The sequence below is a fragment of the Hyperolius riggenbachi genome, chromosome 12, assembly GCF_040937935.1.
Source record: "Hyperolius riggenbachi isolate aHypRig1 chromosome 12, aHypRig1.pri, whole genome shotgun sequence".
Classification (NCBI taxonomy): Eukaryota; Metazoa; Chordata; class Amphibia; order Anura; family Hyperoliidae; genus Hyperolius; species Hyperolius riggenbachi.
The window spans coordinates 176,123,974-176,142,126 of record NC_090657.1 but is presented as its reverse complement, the minus strand read 5'-3'; the positions used below and the strand labels follow the sequence as shown (position 1 = coordinate 176,142,126).

Genomic DNA, 18,153 nt, shown 5'->3' with positions numbered 1-18,153 from the left:
GTACTCACCTCGGATGGGGGAAGCCTCCGGATCCTAATGAGGCTTCCCTCGCCGTCCTTCGTCCCTCAGGGGTCTCGCTGCAGCCCTCCGTACAGCGGCGACCTAAATATTTACCTTCCTGGCTCCTGCGCAGGCGCTGTGGTGGCTGTCGGCTCTGAAGTAGGCGGAAATACCCGATCGCGGTCGGGTCTGCTCTACTGCGCAGGCGCAAGTCTTTGGCGCCTGCGCAGTAGAGCGGACCCGACGGAGATCGGGTATTTTTGTCTATTTCCGAGCCGAAAGCAGCCACAGCGCCTGCGCAGGAGCCAGGAAGGTAAATATTGATTTGACAGTCGGGTCTGTCGCCGGCTGTTCGGAGGGCTGCAGCGAGACCTCCGTGGGACAGAGGACGGCATGGGAAGCCTCATTAGGATCCGGAGGCTTCCCCCACCCGAGGTGAGTACCCCCCAGGGGATGTTTCTGATGTTACAGAGTCTCTTTAAAAGGTGAAACTGATATATTAAATAAACTCATTACCTGCGAAACAAGATATTTCAAGCCGTTATTTGTTATAATTTTGATGATTAGGGCTTGCAGCTTATGAAAACCCCAAAAATCAAAAACCAAGACCATTACAATATTGCAAAAAAAAATGTTAAATATTCTAGGGTCCAAGTGTCAGACTCTAATCAGCTAATTCATCCAAAACACCTGCAAAGGGTTCCTATTTCATATATTAGTTTCATCTTTAAATTTGCATTACTCAAATAAATGGACTTTTGCACGATGTTCTAATTTTTCGAGATTCACCTGTACTGACTGACCTGTGTCCTCCTTCTTCAATATTGAATTGATCTGTTGTTCCAATTAAATAACATTACTTAATCTGAACTGCAGTTATTCTTATGTCCACCACGTTAATATTCCTATTAAGGCAAAATCTATTGCTATTAATCACTTTTGGCATGAATAATTTAAAGTGGTGAATTTATTCTTTACCATAACACACTGGGGTCTTCCAATTTGTGGAAGTTTAATATTGGAAACTGCTGACTTGGCTTTGACCCCAGAGGGCCATACCAGGAGGACAGAGGAGATCCTGGTGTCAATGTGAAAGGCAACACGTTATTATAGATCCCAAAAGTCCTATCAGCTGATATGGAATTCTGCCACGGCAATATTCGGGGCCATTCCTGCATGAGGAGCCCAGGGCCATAACTAAAGTTCTCTCTATTTTAAAACCTCGTCCTTGACATTTTGCCTATGGCTGTAATGATTTCCCGTCCTGCTGGTAAGTTTACACACTGTAATATTCTCTGCCGATTTGGGCGGAGGGGTGGAATATGGCCGTCCTCAATCTTATGAATGGAAACTTGTGTGCGATAATCACTGTTTGTTCTCTCTTCCATAGAGAAAAGGTGGAAGGGGTGAGGTCTAGGTCATCGTTAGCCTGCTATGGATTTAAACACATACTTGGTGGAGGTTTCTTGTTCTCTTTTGTTGAAGCAGTTCACGATGGCGTGACCACTAGGGTGTGTTACGCCAGTACGGAAGTCTGCAACATTGAATTGCAGCTAAGGGGGCGCAAGGGGGCTTGAGTTTGGTGAAAGATTCTGCAATCGGCAGGCGAGTAATCAATAAGTGACGCCAGCTTTGACAAGTGTTCGACAAGCAGTGGGGAGTGATCAGTAAGTGGCGTTGACTTTGGCAAGTGTTCGGCAAGCAATGGCAAGTGATTGGTAAGTGGCGCTACGTTCCCTAGGAAAGTTAGTGTTGGGCATATTGTTAGGAAGGTTAATGTTAGGTTTATTGGTAGGAAGGTTAGTGTTAGGTGTATCAGTAAAGAGGTTAGTGTTAGGTGTAGGGATAGAAATGTCAGTGTTAGGTGTAGAGGAAGGAAGGTTAGTGACAGGTGTAGGGGTAAGAAGGCTAGTGTTAGGTTAGGTGTAGTGGTAGGAAGGTTAATGTTGGGTGTAGGGGTAGGAAGGTTAGTGTTAGGTTAGGAAGGTTAGTGCTGGGTGTATGTGTAGGAGAAGGTTAGTGTAGGGTGTAGGGTTAGGTAGATTAGTATTAGATGTATTGGTAGGAAGGTTAATGTTAGGCATATCACGATATTATTTATTTTTGGACACCTCACCCTTTCACCTTCTTGAATTAACTTAAAATGTTTTCCTCCACTGACTGTATATTTTCCTAATAACATTATCTCTCATTTCTTACAGCAAACAAGCAATCCCTAACTTATTTCAATCCCGACTACGAGGGAAATTTACAGGAAGTTACCTTTGATGAGCAAGACGTAAAGAAGGTTTTCTATGGTAGTTTTCACAAGGTGCGGAGTCAAAGTTGTCTATGCATTATTCGATCTGCCCCCAGATCAACCATTAGATCTAGAATCTAATCAGAGTGGGATTTATTACCTGCCCACACATTGCACAGCAATTTACAATATATTTCTGCATGAAAGGTAATGGAAGTCGTCTCAGCACCGCCGTTGCTATCCCCCAAGTGTATATGAGTCTCCCCCCCTTCCTGTGCCTGTGTGCAGTGTGGAAGGCCTTAGCTATACCATGAGACACTGGCGCATGTAGCGATGTCATTGCATTCACTAGTCACGTGGAACAGGCACTCATGGTGATGACAGACACCAGAGGAGGCCAGGATTCACGTCAGTGGATAGGTAAGCATTGGACAGGGATTCTTTGATCATCAGGAAATCGAACGCTATTACCACTGTGCACCCAATCAAGCACTTACGACCAAGAGTTTTCACCATGCCCGATACATCCTTTTGACCAATCTAGACTAGAAATCAATTGAAAAATCAATCGGGTGGTCATGTTTCTGCCTCAATTCTCTTCCGATTCAACAAAATTATCGGATCGGAAGGTTGATTTTCAGTTCTTTTTTCAGTAGTGAACAATAAAGGATACATTTTATTACTGTATAATTACTAGTAATGGTAGTCATTATGGTATTTTTGTTTTCATCTTATTCTACTTTTCCACATCCAGGTTCATGTAGCAGTGAACAGCACAAACATTCAGCTCTATGTGGACTGCCAGCTGGTGGTAGAGAAGACCATGAAGTCCATGGGAAAAGTAACCACGCTTGGGTTTGAGATGTTGGGAAAGTTGACCAGGACCAGAGGTCCAAGGAGCGGCTCTTCTGCTGTGAGTGGTTAAAGTAGACCTTAGCCATACATCATATAGTCTAATCCAATTTTTACCAAAAGAAGGAAGAGCTGAGGACTTAAAAATGTAGAGTAGACAAGACAGAGAGCCAATGGTGTAAAGCAGCACAATATAGCATAAGATGTCACGAAAAACAGCTACTGTATAGACAGATGGGGAGTGTGACCCTGTTCACACTAAAGTTTCTTGGACATCTTCCAGAAGGCAGTTGATCTCCAAAAAAGGGGCATTAGCTAAGTGATGACTATGGCTGTATCTGAGGTATTTGGTGTCCCAGGCAAGACAACCCGTGCCATCCTTCCCCCATATATGCACAGAAACTCTATGGAGTAGTGATGGAGGAAGTCAAGTAAGGGGTGCCCCATGGTTTGGCCTAGAATTACAGTGGCCAGGAATTACACAATGGGACATTCTGGAATGCACTACTGATGTCCCTGGAGGGCTGGAAAGTACTGTGCTGTGTACTGCATATTGTCTGTAACATGAGGGGGGGTGCAGTATTTCAACCTGTATATCAGAAGGTGCTCCATGCCTTTGCCTGGGTGGTCTGTGCCCAGAAACAGCCCTGGTGATGACAATACGTATACCAATTCTAATCTATCTAATTATTATTAACATCTAATTATTATCGGCATAAATTGATTGGACAATTATTTGTGGTCTAAAGGTGGCAACTAACGGTCCGATTTCTAGTGAAAAATCGTTCGAGCGATCAGAAATTCTGATCGGACAAAAAATCGTTCACTACACCATCAACGAACCAATCTTTGCTTCCTATTAATCACAACCAACAAGAAAATCCAAATTTTCCAGTTTGACAAAAATCAGATTTTTCGCTAGAAATTGGACCATTAGTGGCCAGCTTTAGGGCTCAGACACACTATAAGTGCTTTTCTGAGCGCTTTTTAAAAATCGCTCCCATTCACTTTCATTGAAATCGTGTAAAAATCTTTTTTTACGCAATTTTGACCACAATTTTAACCACTTTGCCCCCACAGGTGCGGATATCTTCGTCCTTTTTTCCACCCTGTCAACACCAGGGACGGAGATATCCGCCGCTCCCGCCGCTGTCCGCGCTCCCGCTCGCTCGTCCGTGCGCCTCCGCGCTAGTGCACGCCGCCGCCTGCTCGCCCGGAGATCAATGAACGGGAACGGTTTCCCCGTTCATTGATCTAAGCCCCCTCAATGATCAGCTGCTTCTATGAGATGAGCAGCACGATCATTGTGTAAAAAAAAAAAAAAAAAGTTTCCCAACCTCATAACACTTCCTGCAAGCATACTTCCAACGCTTGCAGGTCGCATAAAGTTACTGTGGCCAAATAGTAAAACTACACCCTAAAGCATTTTTCATATACAAATACATTAGTTTTACACAAAAAAATGTACTCCTTACCTCCCACACTCCCCAATTTTTTTAATTTTTTTTTTGTAATTTAAAAAAAAAAATTACAAAAAAAAAATACATAAATAGTTACCTTAGGGACTGAACTTTTTAAATATTTATGTCAAGAGGGTATAACACTGTTACTTTATAAACTACGGGCTTGTAATTAGGGATGGACGCAAAACTGAAAAAAATGCCCCTTTATTTCCAAATAAAATATTGGCGCCATACATTCTGACAGGGACATAATTTAAACGGTTTTATAACTGGGACAAATGGGCAAATAAATTTCATGGGTTTTAATTACAGTAGCATGCATTATATAAAAACCATAATGGCCGAAAACTGAAAAATAATTAATTTTTTCCCACATTTTTTCCTATTTTCCCATTAAAACACATTTAGAATAAAATACTTCTTGGCATAATGTGCCACCTAAAGAAAGCCTAATTGGTGGTGAAAAAAACAAGATATAGTTCAATTTATTGTGATAAGTAATGATAAAGATATAAACGAATGAATGGAAGGCGCGCTGAAAGGTGAAAATTGCTCTGGTGCTCAAGGGGTAAAACCCCTCAGTTGTGAAATGGTTAATTAAAGTGAATGGGAGCAATTTTTTTAAAATGGCTCAGAAAGTGCTAATCAATCGCAAGTGCTCTGAAAGGCGCTTATAGTGTGTCTGGGTCCTAACACCACAAATACGTGGTGAAACCGAACAAGACGATACAATCTGGGTTGTATGGTCTATGGACATCTTTAACCACTTCCCGACCGCCCACTACACAGGGGCGGCGGGGAAGTGGAGCCCTTCAGGACGGCCTCACCCACAGAGGCGGCGGTCCATTTAAGGGCATGGGCGGAGCGATCGCGTCATCCGTGACGCGATCCTCCGCCGGCGCCTGTCACCGCTCGCTCGCCGCAACATCCCGCCGGCTATACGGAAGCGCCGGCGGGATGTTAACCCCGCGATCGCCGCATACAAAGTGTATAATACACTTTGTAATGTTTACAAAGTGTATTATACAGGCTGCCTCCTGCCCTGGTGGTCCCAGTGTCCGAGGGACCACCAGGGCAGGCTGCAGCCACCCTAGTCTGCACCCAAGCACACTGATTTCTCCCCCCCCTGCCCCAGATCGCCCACAGCACCCATCAGACCCCCCCCTGCCCACCCCCCAGACCCCTGTTTGCACCCAATCACCCCCCTAATCACCCATCAATCACTCCCTGTCACTATCTGTCAACGCTATTTTTTTTTTATCCCCCCCCCCTGCTCCCTGCCCCCTCCTGATCACCCCCCACCCCTCAGATTCTCCCCAGACCACCCCCCCAGACCACCCCCCCCTGTTTACTGTATGCATCTATCCCCCTGATCACCTGTCAATCACCTGTCAATCACCCGTCAATCACCCATCAATCACCCGTCAATCACCCCCTGTCACTGCCACCCATCAATCAGCCCCTAACCTGCCCCTTGCGGGCAATCTGATCACCCCCCCACACCAATAGATCGCCCACAGATCCGACATCAGATCACCTCCCAAATCCATTGTTTACATCTATTCTCTCCTCTAAACACCCACTAATTACCCATCAATCACCCATCAATCACCCCCTATCACCACCTGTCACTTTTACCTATCAGATCAGACCCTAATCTGCCCCTTGCGGGCACCCAATCACCCGCCCACACGCTCAGATTGCCCTCTGACCCCCCCTTATCAATTCACCAGTGCATTAATTACATCTGTTCTTCCCTGTAATAACCCACTGATCACCTGTCAATCACCTGCCAATCACCTATCACCCATCAATCACCCCCTGTCACTGCCACCCATCAATCAGCCCCTAACCTGCCCCTTGCGGGCAATCTGATCACCCACCCACACCATTAGATCGCCCGCAAACCCGCCGTCAGATTACCTCCCAAATGTATCGTTTACATCTGTTATCTTCTCTAAACACCCACTAATTACCCATCAATCACCCATCAATCACCCCCTATCACCACCTGTCACTGTTACCTATCAGATCAGACCCTAATCTGCCCCTTGCGGGCACCCAATCACCCGCCCACACGCTCAGATTGCCCTCAGACCCCCCCCCCCCTTATCAATTCGCCAGTGCATTAATTACATCTGTCCTTCCCTGTAATAACCCACTGATCACCTGTCAATCACCTGCCAATCACCTATCACCCATCAATCACCCCCTGTCACCCCCTGTCACTGCCACCCATCAATCAGCCCCTAACCTGCCCCTTGCGGGCAATCTGATCACCCACCCACACCAATAGATCGCCCGCAGATCCGACATCAGATCACCACCCAAGCGCAGTGTTTCCATCTATTCTCTCCTCTAAACACCCACTAATTACCCATCAATCACCCATCAATCACTCCCTATCACCACCTGTCACTGTTACCTATCAGATCAGACCCTAATCTGCCCCTTGCGGGCACCCAATCGCCCGCCTACACGCTCAGATTGCCCTCAGACCCCCCCTTATCAATTCGCCAGTGCAATATTTACATCTGTTCTCCCCTGTAATAACCCACTGATTACCTGTCAATCACCTATCAATCACCCATCAATCACCCCCTGTCACTGCCACCCATCAATCACCCCCTGTCACTGCCACCCATCAATCACCCGCTGTCACTGCCACCCATCAATCAGCCCCTAACCTGCCCCTTGCGGGCAAACTGATCACCCACCCACACCAATAGATCGCCCGCAGATCCGACATCAGATCACCACCCAAGCGCAGTGTTTCCATCTATTCTCTACCCTAAACACCCACTAATTACCCATCAATCACCCCCTGTCACTGCTACCTATCAGATTAGACCCCTATCTGCCCCTAGGGCACTCAATCACCCGCCCACACCCTCAGAATGCCCTCAGACCCCAGCCCTGATCACCTCGCCAGTGCATTGCTTGCATCTATTCCCCCCTCTAATCACACCTTGAGACACCCATCAATCACCTCCTGTCACCCCCTAGCACACCTACCCATCAGATCAGGCCCCAATTTGCCCCGTGTGGGCTCCTGATCACTCGGCCAAACCCTCAGACCCCCTTCCGATCACCTCCCCAGTGCATGGATTGCATCTATTTTCCCCTCTAACCACCCCCTGAGACACCCATCAATCACCTCCTGTCACCCCCCTAGCACTCCTATCCATCAGATCAGGCCCAATACAACCTGTCATCTAAAAGGCCACCCTGCTTATGACCGGTTCCACAAAATTCGCCCCCTCATAGACCACCTGTCATCAAAATTTGCAGATGCTTATACCCCTGAACAGTCATTTTGAGACATTTGGTTTCCAGACTACTCACGGTTTTGGGCCTGTAAAATGCCAGGGCGGTATAGGAACCCCACAAGTGACCCCATTTTAGAAAAAAAAGACACCCCAAGGTATTATGTTAGGTGTATGACGAGTTCATAGAAGATTTTATTTTTTGTCAAAAGTTAGCGGAAATTAATTTTTATTGTTTTTTTTTCACAAAGTGTCATTTTTCACTAACTTGTGACAAAAAATAAAATCTTCTATGAACTCGCCATATACCTAACGGAATACCTTGGGGTGTCTTCTTTCTAAAATGGGGTCACTTGTGGGGTTCCTATACTGCCCTGGCATTTTAGGGGCCCTAAACCGCGAGGAGTAGTCTAGAAAACAAATGCTTCAAAATGACCTGTGAATAGGACGTTGGGCCCCTTAGCGCACCTAGGCTGCAAAAAAGTGTCACACATGTGGTACCGCCGTACTCAGGAAAAGTAGTATAATGTGTTTTGGGGTGTATTTTTACACATACCCATGCTGGGTGGGAGAAATTTCTATGTAAATGGACAATTGTGTGTAAAAAAATCAAACAATTGTCATTTACAGAGATATTTCTCCCACTTAGCATGGGTATGTGTAAAAATACACCCCAAAACGCATTATACTACTTCTCCTGAGTACAGCGGTACCACATGTGTGGCACTTTTTTACACCCTAAGTACGCTAAGGGGCCCAAAGTCCAATGAGTACCTTTAGGATTTCACAGGTCATTTTGCGACATTTGGTTTCAAGACTACTCCTCACGGTTTAGGGCCCCTAAAATGCCAGGGCAGTATAGGAACCCCACAAATGACCCCATTCTAGAAAGAAGACACCCAAAGGTATTCCGTACGGAGTATGGTGAGTTCATAGAAGATTTTATTTTTTGTCACAAGTTAGCGGAAAATGACACTTTGTGAAAAAAAACTATTAAAATCAATTTCCGCTAACTTGTGACAAAAAAATAAAAACTTCTATGAACTCACCATACTCCTAACGGAATACCTTGGGGTGTCTTCTTTCTAAAATGGGGTCATTAGTGGGGTTCCTATACTGCCCTGGCATTTTAGGGGCCCTAAACCGTGAGGAGTAGTCTTGAAACAAAAATGACCTGTGAAATCCTAAAGGTACTCATTGGACTTTGGGCCCCTTAGTGCAGTTAGGGTGCAAAAAAGTGCCACACATGTGGTATCGCCGTACTCGGGAGAAGTAGTACAATGTGTTTTGGGGTGTATTTTTACACATACCCATGCTGGGTGGGAGAAATACCTCTGTAAATGACAATCTTTTGATTTTTTTACACACAATTGTCCATTTACAGAGGTATTTCTCCCACCCAGCATGGGTATGTGTAAAAATACACCCCAAAACACATTGTACTACTTCTCCCGAGTATGGCGATACCACATGTGTGGCACTTTTTTGCACCCTAACTGCGCTAAAGGGCCCAAAGTCCAATGAGTACCTTTAGGATTTCACAGGTCATTTTGAGAAATTTCGTTTCAAGACTACTCCTCACGGTTTAGGGCCCCTAAAATGCCAGGGCAGTATAGGAACCCCACAAATGACCCCATTTTAGAAAGAAGACACCCCAAGGTATTCCGTTAGGAGTATGGTGAGTTCATAGAAGATTTTATTTTTTGTCACAAGTTAGCGGAAATTGATTTTAATTGTGTTTTTTCACAAAGTGTCATTTTCCGCTAACTTGTGACAAAAAATAAAATCTTCTATGAACTCGCCATACTCCTAACGGAATACCTTGGGGTGTCTTCTTTCTAAAATGGGGTCATTTGTGGGGTTCCTATACTGCCCTGGCATTTTAGGGGCCCTAAACCGTGAGGAGTAGTCTTGAAACGAAATTTCTCAAAATGACCTGTGAAATCCTAAAGGTACTCATTGGACTTTGGGCCCTTTAGCGCAGTTAGGGTGCAAAAAAGTGCCACACATGTGGTATCGCCGTACTCAGGAGAAGTAGTATAATGTGTTTTGTGGTGTATTTTTACACATACCCATGCTGAGTGGGAGAAATATCTCTGTAAATGGACAATTGTGTGTAAAAAAAATTAACAAATTGTCATTTACAGAGATATTTCTCCCACCCAGCATGGGTATGTGTAAAAATACACCCCAAAACACATTACACTACTTCTCCTGAGTACGGCAATACCACATGTGTGGCACTTTTTTGCAGCCTAACTGCGCTAAGGGGTCCAAAGTCCAATGAGCACCTTTAGGCTTTACAGGGGTGCTTACAATTTAGCACCCCCCAAAATGTCAGGACAGTAAACACACCCCACAAATGACCCCATTTTGGAAAGTAGACCCTTCAAGGTATTCAGAGAGGGGTATGGTGAGTCTGTGGCAGATTTCATTTTTTTTTGGTGCAAGTTAGAAGAAATGGAAACTTTTTTTTTTTTTTTTTTTTTCTCACAAAGTGTCATTTTCCGCTTACTTGTGACAAAAAATAATATCTTCTATGAACTCACTATGCCTCTCAGTGAATACTTTGGGATGTCTTCTTTCCAAAATGGGGTCATTTGAGGGGTATTTATACTATCCTGGAATTCTAGCCCCTCATGAAACATGACAGGGGGTCAGAAAAGTCAGAGATGCTTGAAAATGGGAAAATTCACTTTTTGCACCATAGTTTGTAAACGCTATAACTTTTACCCAAACCAATAAATATACGCTGAATGGGTTTTTTTTTTATCAAAAACATGTTTGTCCACATTTTTCGCGCTGCATGTATACAGAAATTTTACTTTATTTGAAAACTGTCAGCACAGAAAGTTAAAAAAATCATTTTTTTGCCAAAATTCATGTCTTTTTTGCTGAATATAATAAAAAGTAAAAATCGCAGGAGCAATTAAATAGCACCAAAAGAAAGCTTTATTAGTGACAAGAAAAGGAGCCAAAATTCAGTTAGGTGGTAGGTTGTATGAGCGAGCAATAAACCGTGAAAGCTGCAGTGGTCTGAATGGAAAAAAAGTGGCCGGTCCTTAAGGGGTAGAAAGCCCTAGGTCCTCAAGTGGTTAAGTATATTCTTCTCCATAGTTTCACTGTGTTTTCTTTCTTCCAATTTTTTTTTCTTGGGGGGGGGGGGGTGGTTGGGGGGTGTCACTCATTTTAATACAACGGTGTGTACCCTCACAGTACCCTCTTTACAAAAAATACTCCACTACCTACTCAGGGTTAAGTAGAGTCTCTCTTTGGTCTTGCCCGCCGTCCACCGCAGAATGTCCCCCCATCGTCCCCTTCTGATGGATTGTCATCCTGATGCGGCCGCGGCCTCCTGCCAAAGCCGCCGCAAGACAGAGCACCTTATTTTCATCCGTCATCTAGCTTTATTTAACCGGAGACATTTTAAATTTCCTGTGATCAATGGCTCTCATTTGGAGGAGATTCAAGCTCAGACTCGCTCTGAGCGTCCAGGGGGAATCGTGAAGAGAGAGTCCGTCTCTCCGGAGGCCGTTTATAGAAAAGAGATAACATTACTCTATTTATAGACCAACGGGTCAGCAGGGAGGAAGGAAGCAGCTTCTTCGAGAGGGGGAGGGGGGGGGGGGGGGGGGGGGGAGAAAAAAAGCTTTGCGCTCTCTGCGGGTTCCCTTAATTATTGACCACGGGAGCTGCTTGCAGGGTTCGCACGCTACTAGACGTTATCTGTTCTTAAATAGCGCCATGTGCGGCTGCCAAATGCATGCTTAAGAGACGTCCCGCGTGCCGGCGCCGCCAGCCCATATTAGACTTGTTAAAAGGCCATCTGACAGAAATTACCTGTTGGTGTTTTCAAAATAGTTTTGATTAGCATTTCAGACATAAATCTATCACATTTTCAGACTGGCGGCAGAGCGGAACACATTCGTAATGGAAGAAAAACACCGCGATTTGTTTGAATAAAATGTTCTCTCAGCTATATCAATTATTGGAAGTCATTTTTGTTAAATAGATTTTTTTTTCCCTCTCATTTACTGCCTTGAAAAACTATTAGCATACCTCCCAACTTTTTGAGAAGCGAAAGAGGGACGCATTAACACACGCCCCTGCCACACCTCGTTATGCTCCTGTCACACCCCTTGCCGTGCATACCACTAAAATTTCATAAGCAAAATATGTAATCTTAGAATTCAAACCACACTGGTTCTTCCTATCATCACTAGTTTTTCTTCAGGTTAATGTTTGGAATCAAGAAATATGACAATTTAAAGTATGGAAATAAAGTTTAGAGTCAATTAAACACATTCTTCAGTAGACAGAATACATATAGTTAGATAATTCTGTACATCAGTCCTCAGGGCTGGTTCTAGACTTTTTGCTGCCTGAGGCAAACTTGTGAGGATGCGCCCCACACCCCCCCTCGATTTGGAATGATCGCACAGCACCCAACAGTTTACTCAATGTTCATTCAATGTTCTCACATGGCATGCTGCAGCTCAGCACAATAGCACACTGTCTGGCTGTGAGTCTGTGACAAACTACTCACCCTCAGCCAGTTGGCCGTCCTCATTCCTCCTCAGTGAGGACAGCTGTGCCACATCCCCTCTTCTGCTGTGCAATCAAATGAAACACTGCTGCTCTCCTGCCTCCCCCTCCTCACTCACTGTCAGACTCCTCACACAACACAACAAGCTGCTCTTCCCCAATGATGACCTCTTCACTTCACTCTCCTCTTGCTTCTCCTCCTACTCTGTCTGCATGCTGTTGGTGTAAACACAGTACAAACATGCTGCCCCTGTAAATAATCTTTGTGCCTGATGCAAATGTTTCACCTTGCTTCATGAGAGAACCGGCCCTGTCAGTCCTGAAAGAGGGATACATGATGGAGAAAGAGGGATAAGGGGGTCTTAGTTCCCAAAGATTGACTGTCCCTCCAAAAGAGGAACAGTTGGGAGCTGTGCTCTAATCCACTTCCTTCGAATACTCTTAGCTATAGACTCTGAACAAGCCTGCCAATCAGATGGTTCTGACTGAAGTCTGACTGGATTAGCTGCCTGCTTGTTTCAGGTTTCTGACGCAGACATTACTGATGCATGAAAGATCAGCAGGACAGCCAGGCAACTGGCATTGTGTAATAGGAAATAAATATGGCAGCATCCATATCCCTCTCACTTGAGGTGTCCTTTAAAACCTTTAAAAAAATCATTTTATAGATTATTGGAATAAAGTTTTCCACCATGCCTGCTCTGGCATTTTATCAAATTGTCTTAAAAAAAAAAAGTTTTATTCAATTTTGCTATACAATTGATTCTTTTATTGAACAATCATAACAGCTGAACAGCTTGATTGCATTGCCTATGGCAACTTTAAATGGGGATGCTAATTTCTGAGAACATTACACCCCTCTAATCAGAGATGGATTAATACGTAATGGGGCCCTAAACAAGGTAGTAGATTTGGGGCCCCCTTGTGGTCCTTTTGGCAAGCTGCAGTGGGGAGAGGTCACAGAACGTGACTGGTGGGCCCCTTGCAACCACTGGGCCCCAACCACCTGCCTAGGTTGCCTGGTGAACGATCCTGCTCTGCCTCTAATTGCTACAACACTAAAATAATTGTACCATAAAACACCAACATAAAAATAATTAGTTTTTTTTTTTTATATATGTATATTATAACCTACTTTGGCGATTTACCTTTTGATCAGTCTGAACTGGGAAAATTTGATAATTTTTAATGCATTCGAAGATTTGCGCAGCAGGTTCTCAGGAAAAAAAAAGATTCCACCGATCACCGTTCTGCTAGACTCCTTGTAGACAATTAATCAAGAAGTGGTATTTTTAGAGCCTTGAAAGGAGCCTGAAGCGCGATGCCGCGATAGTGAAAATAAGGTTATTAGCGGTGACATTATAAGAGGACGTCCTGCGTAACGCAAGTTATCGTGTCCTACAGATGCGGAGGGAGTGTGGAGATTGTGACAGTGATTGATGAATGTAAAGGCTCAGCCCTCCGAGATAAGAGGATTTAGCTATCTGCATGAGAAGTCCGTCATCGATGGTCAATGAGGTTCTAATGATTCCGAAGTTGATACATTTTTTTATGCAAATTTATCCAGCTTGGTAATTGACCAATCAGGTGCTGCTGCTGTATATGATGGATTAGCATTGGCCGTGTAGTATTAATAGCGAGACAGTCTTCGGGGCTCGCGGTGTCGTGAGTGCTTGATGGGTCATCTGTATCCTTATATCAATTACATGAGGGTGATGTCAAGCAGGGGGACGGGGGTTGGATAGATGGAGTGACGTTCCCTGGCTGCTAGGTATTCCGTTATGATCCTGTTTTTCGGTTCCCGCAGTATATAATGGATATGTTGTGTTTTGGGGATTCCGGTTGTCAGGATGACAGATGATCTGATAGAACGCTGTGTTGAGTTGAGGAACAATGAGCACGTAGTACAAGTTTATAAAGAGATTTGGTAATTTGGATTTTCCTTGAGTACGAGCCAAGAGGTCCATGTCTGAATGCATGCATCAATCTGTTGTGTTCAGTGACGGCGTTGAGCTTGAATATTCGCTAAAGTCATTTTCAAATCGAAAAATGCTATTTTCTATTTCAAAAAAAATATTTGTGAAAATACAGTATGAAAACAAGTATAAGAAAACAACACAAAAATGTAAATTTTTGTTTACAGAAGTATTCAAAATGTACTTGCTAATGCAAAAATAAACAAGAATAAATTAAAATAAGGCAATCTGATTGGTCACGGCTACTGATCTATTGCATTGATAGGCCCAATGACAGTGCCACCATGGTCCCACCAGCGAGACCTTCGGACCCAGTTAGCAAATTGGTTGTATGCCAAAGCTTCCCCTCTGACTGGCCATGGTGATCTCTTGCTGGTGAGGGGGCTTATATGGGGGGTACATATGATATGAGGTGTATATATGTGGGATAAATATATATATATATACACACACACACACACAGATATATATATACAGTGGTTTGCAAAAGTATTTAGCCCCCTAGAAGTTTTTCACATTTTGTCATATTACTGCCACAAACACGAATCAATTTTATTGGAATTCCACGTGATAGACCAATACAAAGTGATGTACACGTGAGAAGTGGAGCGAAAATCATACATGATTCCAAACATTTTCTACAAATAAATTACTGCAAAGTGGGGTGTGAGTAATTATTCAGCCCCCTTTGGTCTGAGTGCAGTCCGTTGCCCATAGACATTGCCTGATGAGTGCTAATGACTAAATAGAGTGCACCTGTGTGTAATCTAATGTCAGTACAAATACAGCTGCTCTGTGACGGCCTCAGAGGTTGTCTAAGAGAATATTGGGAGCAACAACACCATGAAGTCCAAAGAACACACCAGACCGGTCAGGGATAAAGTTATTGAGAAATTTAAAGCAGGCTTAGGCTACAAAAAGATTTCCAAAGCCTTGAACATCCCAAGGAGCACTGTTCAAGCGATCATTCAGAAATGGAAGGAGTATGGCACAACTGTAAACCTACCAAGACAAGGCCGTCCACCTAAACTCACAGGCCGAACAAGGAAAGCGCTGATCAGAAATGCAGTCAAGAGACCCATGGTGACTCTAGACGAGCTGCAGAGATCTACAGCTCAGGTGGGGGAATCTGTCCATAGGACAACTATTAGTTGTGCACTGCACAAAGTTGGCCTTTATGAAAGAGTGACAAGAAGAAAGCCATTGTTAACAGAAAAGCATAAGAACTAAGAAGTCCCATTTGCAGTTTGCCACAAACCATGTGGGGAACACAGCAAACATGTTGAAGAAGGTGCTCTGTTCAGATGAGACCAAAATGGAACTTTTTGGCCAAAATGCAAAACGCTATGTGTTGCAGTGGCGGAAAACTAACACTGCACATCACTCTGAACACACCATCTCCACTGTCAAATATAGTGGTGGCAGCATCATGCTCTGGGGGTGCTTCTCCTTAGCAGGGACAGGGAAGCTGGTCAAAGTTGATGTGAAGATGGATGGAGCCAAATACAGGGCAATCTTGGAAGAAAACCTCTCGGAGTCTGCAAAAAACTTGAGACTGGGGCGGAGGTTCACCTTCCAGCAGGACAACGACCCTTAACATAAAGCCAGGGCAACAATGGAATGGTTTAAAACCAAACATATCCATGTGTTAGAATGGCCCAGTCAAAGTCCAGATCTAAATCCAATCGAGAATCTGTGGCAAGATCTGAAAACTGCTGTTCACAAACGCTGTCCATCTAATCTGACTGAGCTGGAGCTGTTTTGCAAAGAAGAATGGGCAAGGATTTCGGTCTCTAGATGTGCAAAGCTGGTAGAGACATACCCTAAAAGACTGGCAGCTGTAATTGCAGCAAAAGGTGGTTCTACAAAGTATTGACTAAGAGGGCTGAATAATTACGCACACCCCACTTTGCAGTTATTTTTTTTTTTTTTAAATGTTTGGAATCATGTATGATTTTCGTTCCACTTCTCACGGGTACACCACTTTGCATTGGTCTTTCACGTGCAATTCCAATAGAATTGATTCATGTTTGTGGCAGCAATATGACAAAATGTGGAAAACTTCAAGGGGGTGAATACTTTTGCAAACCACTATATATATATATATATATATATATATATATATATATATATATATAATATATATAGTGTTTCCAGGGGTTGGGGTAGCAGCGCATCCTCCAAAGTTTGCAGACAGGGCTGGTCATAGACTTTCTGCTGCCTGAAGCAGAGTATCGTGCATTACTCATGTTCGTATTTTTCTTCCAGTTGCAACTCCAGTCCTTCCTGATCATTTGCAACTCCGAGATACCGTCAGGAGATGGCTGCTGCGATGTTCTGGCCAAGGTGAGACTCTCCCAGCATCAAGTTTATTTCTGTAGTACTAACTAAAGGTGCCCATACACCCCTCGATATTGCAGCCCTTCTGATTCAATCATTTTAAGGATCATTCAGACATGCTGGAAAATCTCAGTTACAAGTGTTCAATCGGGTGCATGAGGGTATCAGCCTTAGATGTCACAAGGACCAATGGACCCCGGCCGGTGTCCCCCCTTGCCCTCTCTCATCAGATTTGATCAGAAAGTGACCAGTCTCATGGCCGATCTGCCCATACATTGAGTGATGTATGGCTACCTTTATACTCCTCACATTGTTCCAAGGAAAAACATGCTACATGGAATTGCAAATCTTTGAAGACCCATTAACCAAGATTTCATTACATTTTCCAACAACTTTTCCAGAGGTGCAGCTACTTCTGAAGTTCTGATCTCTCTTTCAGAGGAATGAGGAGACTTGTCCTGCCCCTCCTGCGGCCTGTACCTGTTCCTCTGAGACTCCAGGACCACCTGGCCCTCCAGGACTTCCGGTAAGTTTCCATCCATCAGATAATCTAATATCTGGAGCTGTGATTAGAGTTATCATTCTCCTAATGACCTCCATTAACATATTCCTAAATCTAACCGAACCTACCTTCTGATGCCTAACCAACCACCCAACCGAGGCCTTACCCTAACCAATTTCTTCAACTGATGACTAACCCTAACGACTCCCCCAAACCTATTCCTAACCAACCCCTCATATGATGCCTAACCAACTTCCCCAACTGATGCCTAACACTAACCAACTCCCTTGTCTGATGCTTAACCCTAATCAATCCCAAACTGATGCCTAAACAACCCCCCAACTAATGCCTATTTCTAACCAACCTACCCAGCTGATGACTAACCATAACAACAATCCAACCTATGTCTAACCTTAACCGACCCCCTAAACTTATCCCTGTCCAACCCCCCAACCAATGCTTAACCCTAGCCCCCCCCCAAGTGATGCCCAATGCTAACTAAACAGGGGAAAAGAATAGTGGGCACCAGAGGCACCACAGTACTGTGGGTGCCTTAAAATGCTCCTATGTTAACAGCCGCGATTTGCGGCTATAAGTGGTAATTTGGGCCCCCAGTATTGTAGCTGAAGTTTGTTTAGCAAGTAGCCTTGGTGCCCACTATTTTATATGGTGCCTCCGCTGCCCAAATTACCACTTCTAGCTGCCAATTGCAGCTGGAAACATGGGAGCCTATGGCGGTGCCCAAAGTACCACAGTGCCTCCGGCCACAAATTATCGGCTTCGAGTCTGATCACTGGAACTAATGACTAGGCCGAGAAGATGGATGGTACCCAATATTTAGCCTGCCTAATAGCTTAGAAGCATCTTTAATTTACCAAGTACACCAAATTATGTACCTGGAGTTATATGTGGTACATCTGGCAATGGCACTAAAGACAAGACATAGTCGACATGAAAATATACATGATAC

At 44.2% G+C, this 18,153-nt stretch overlaps 1 protein-coding gene across 2 annotated transcripts in view; it reads left to right on the top strand.

Annotated features, from left to right (window-relative positions):
- The window catches only part of COL20A1 (collagen type XX alpha 1 chain), a 298,926-nt gene that overhangs the window by 223,985 nt on the left and 56,788 nt on the right, over window positions 1-18,153 (top strand). For both annotated transcript variants that reach the window (XM_068264036.1, XM_068264037.1), the window contains exons 23-26: window positions 2,202-2,311; window positions 2,994-3,152; window positions 16,610-16,687; window positions 17,121-17,207. In XM_068264036.1, the coding sequence (XP_068120137.1) occupies window positions 2,202-2,311; window positions 2,994-3,152; window positions 16,610-16,687; window positions 17,121-17,207 (434 nt within the window). The remainder of the gene's footprint in view (window positions 1-2,201; window positions 2,312-2,993; window positions 3,153-16,609; window positions 16,688-17,120; window positions 17,208-18,153) is intronic.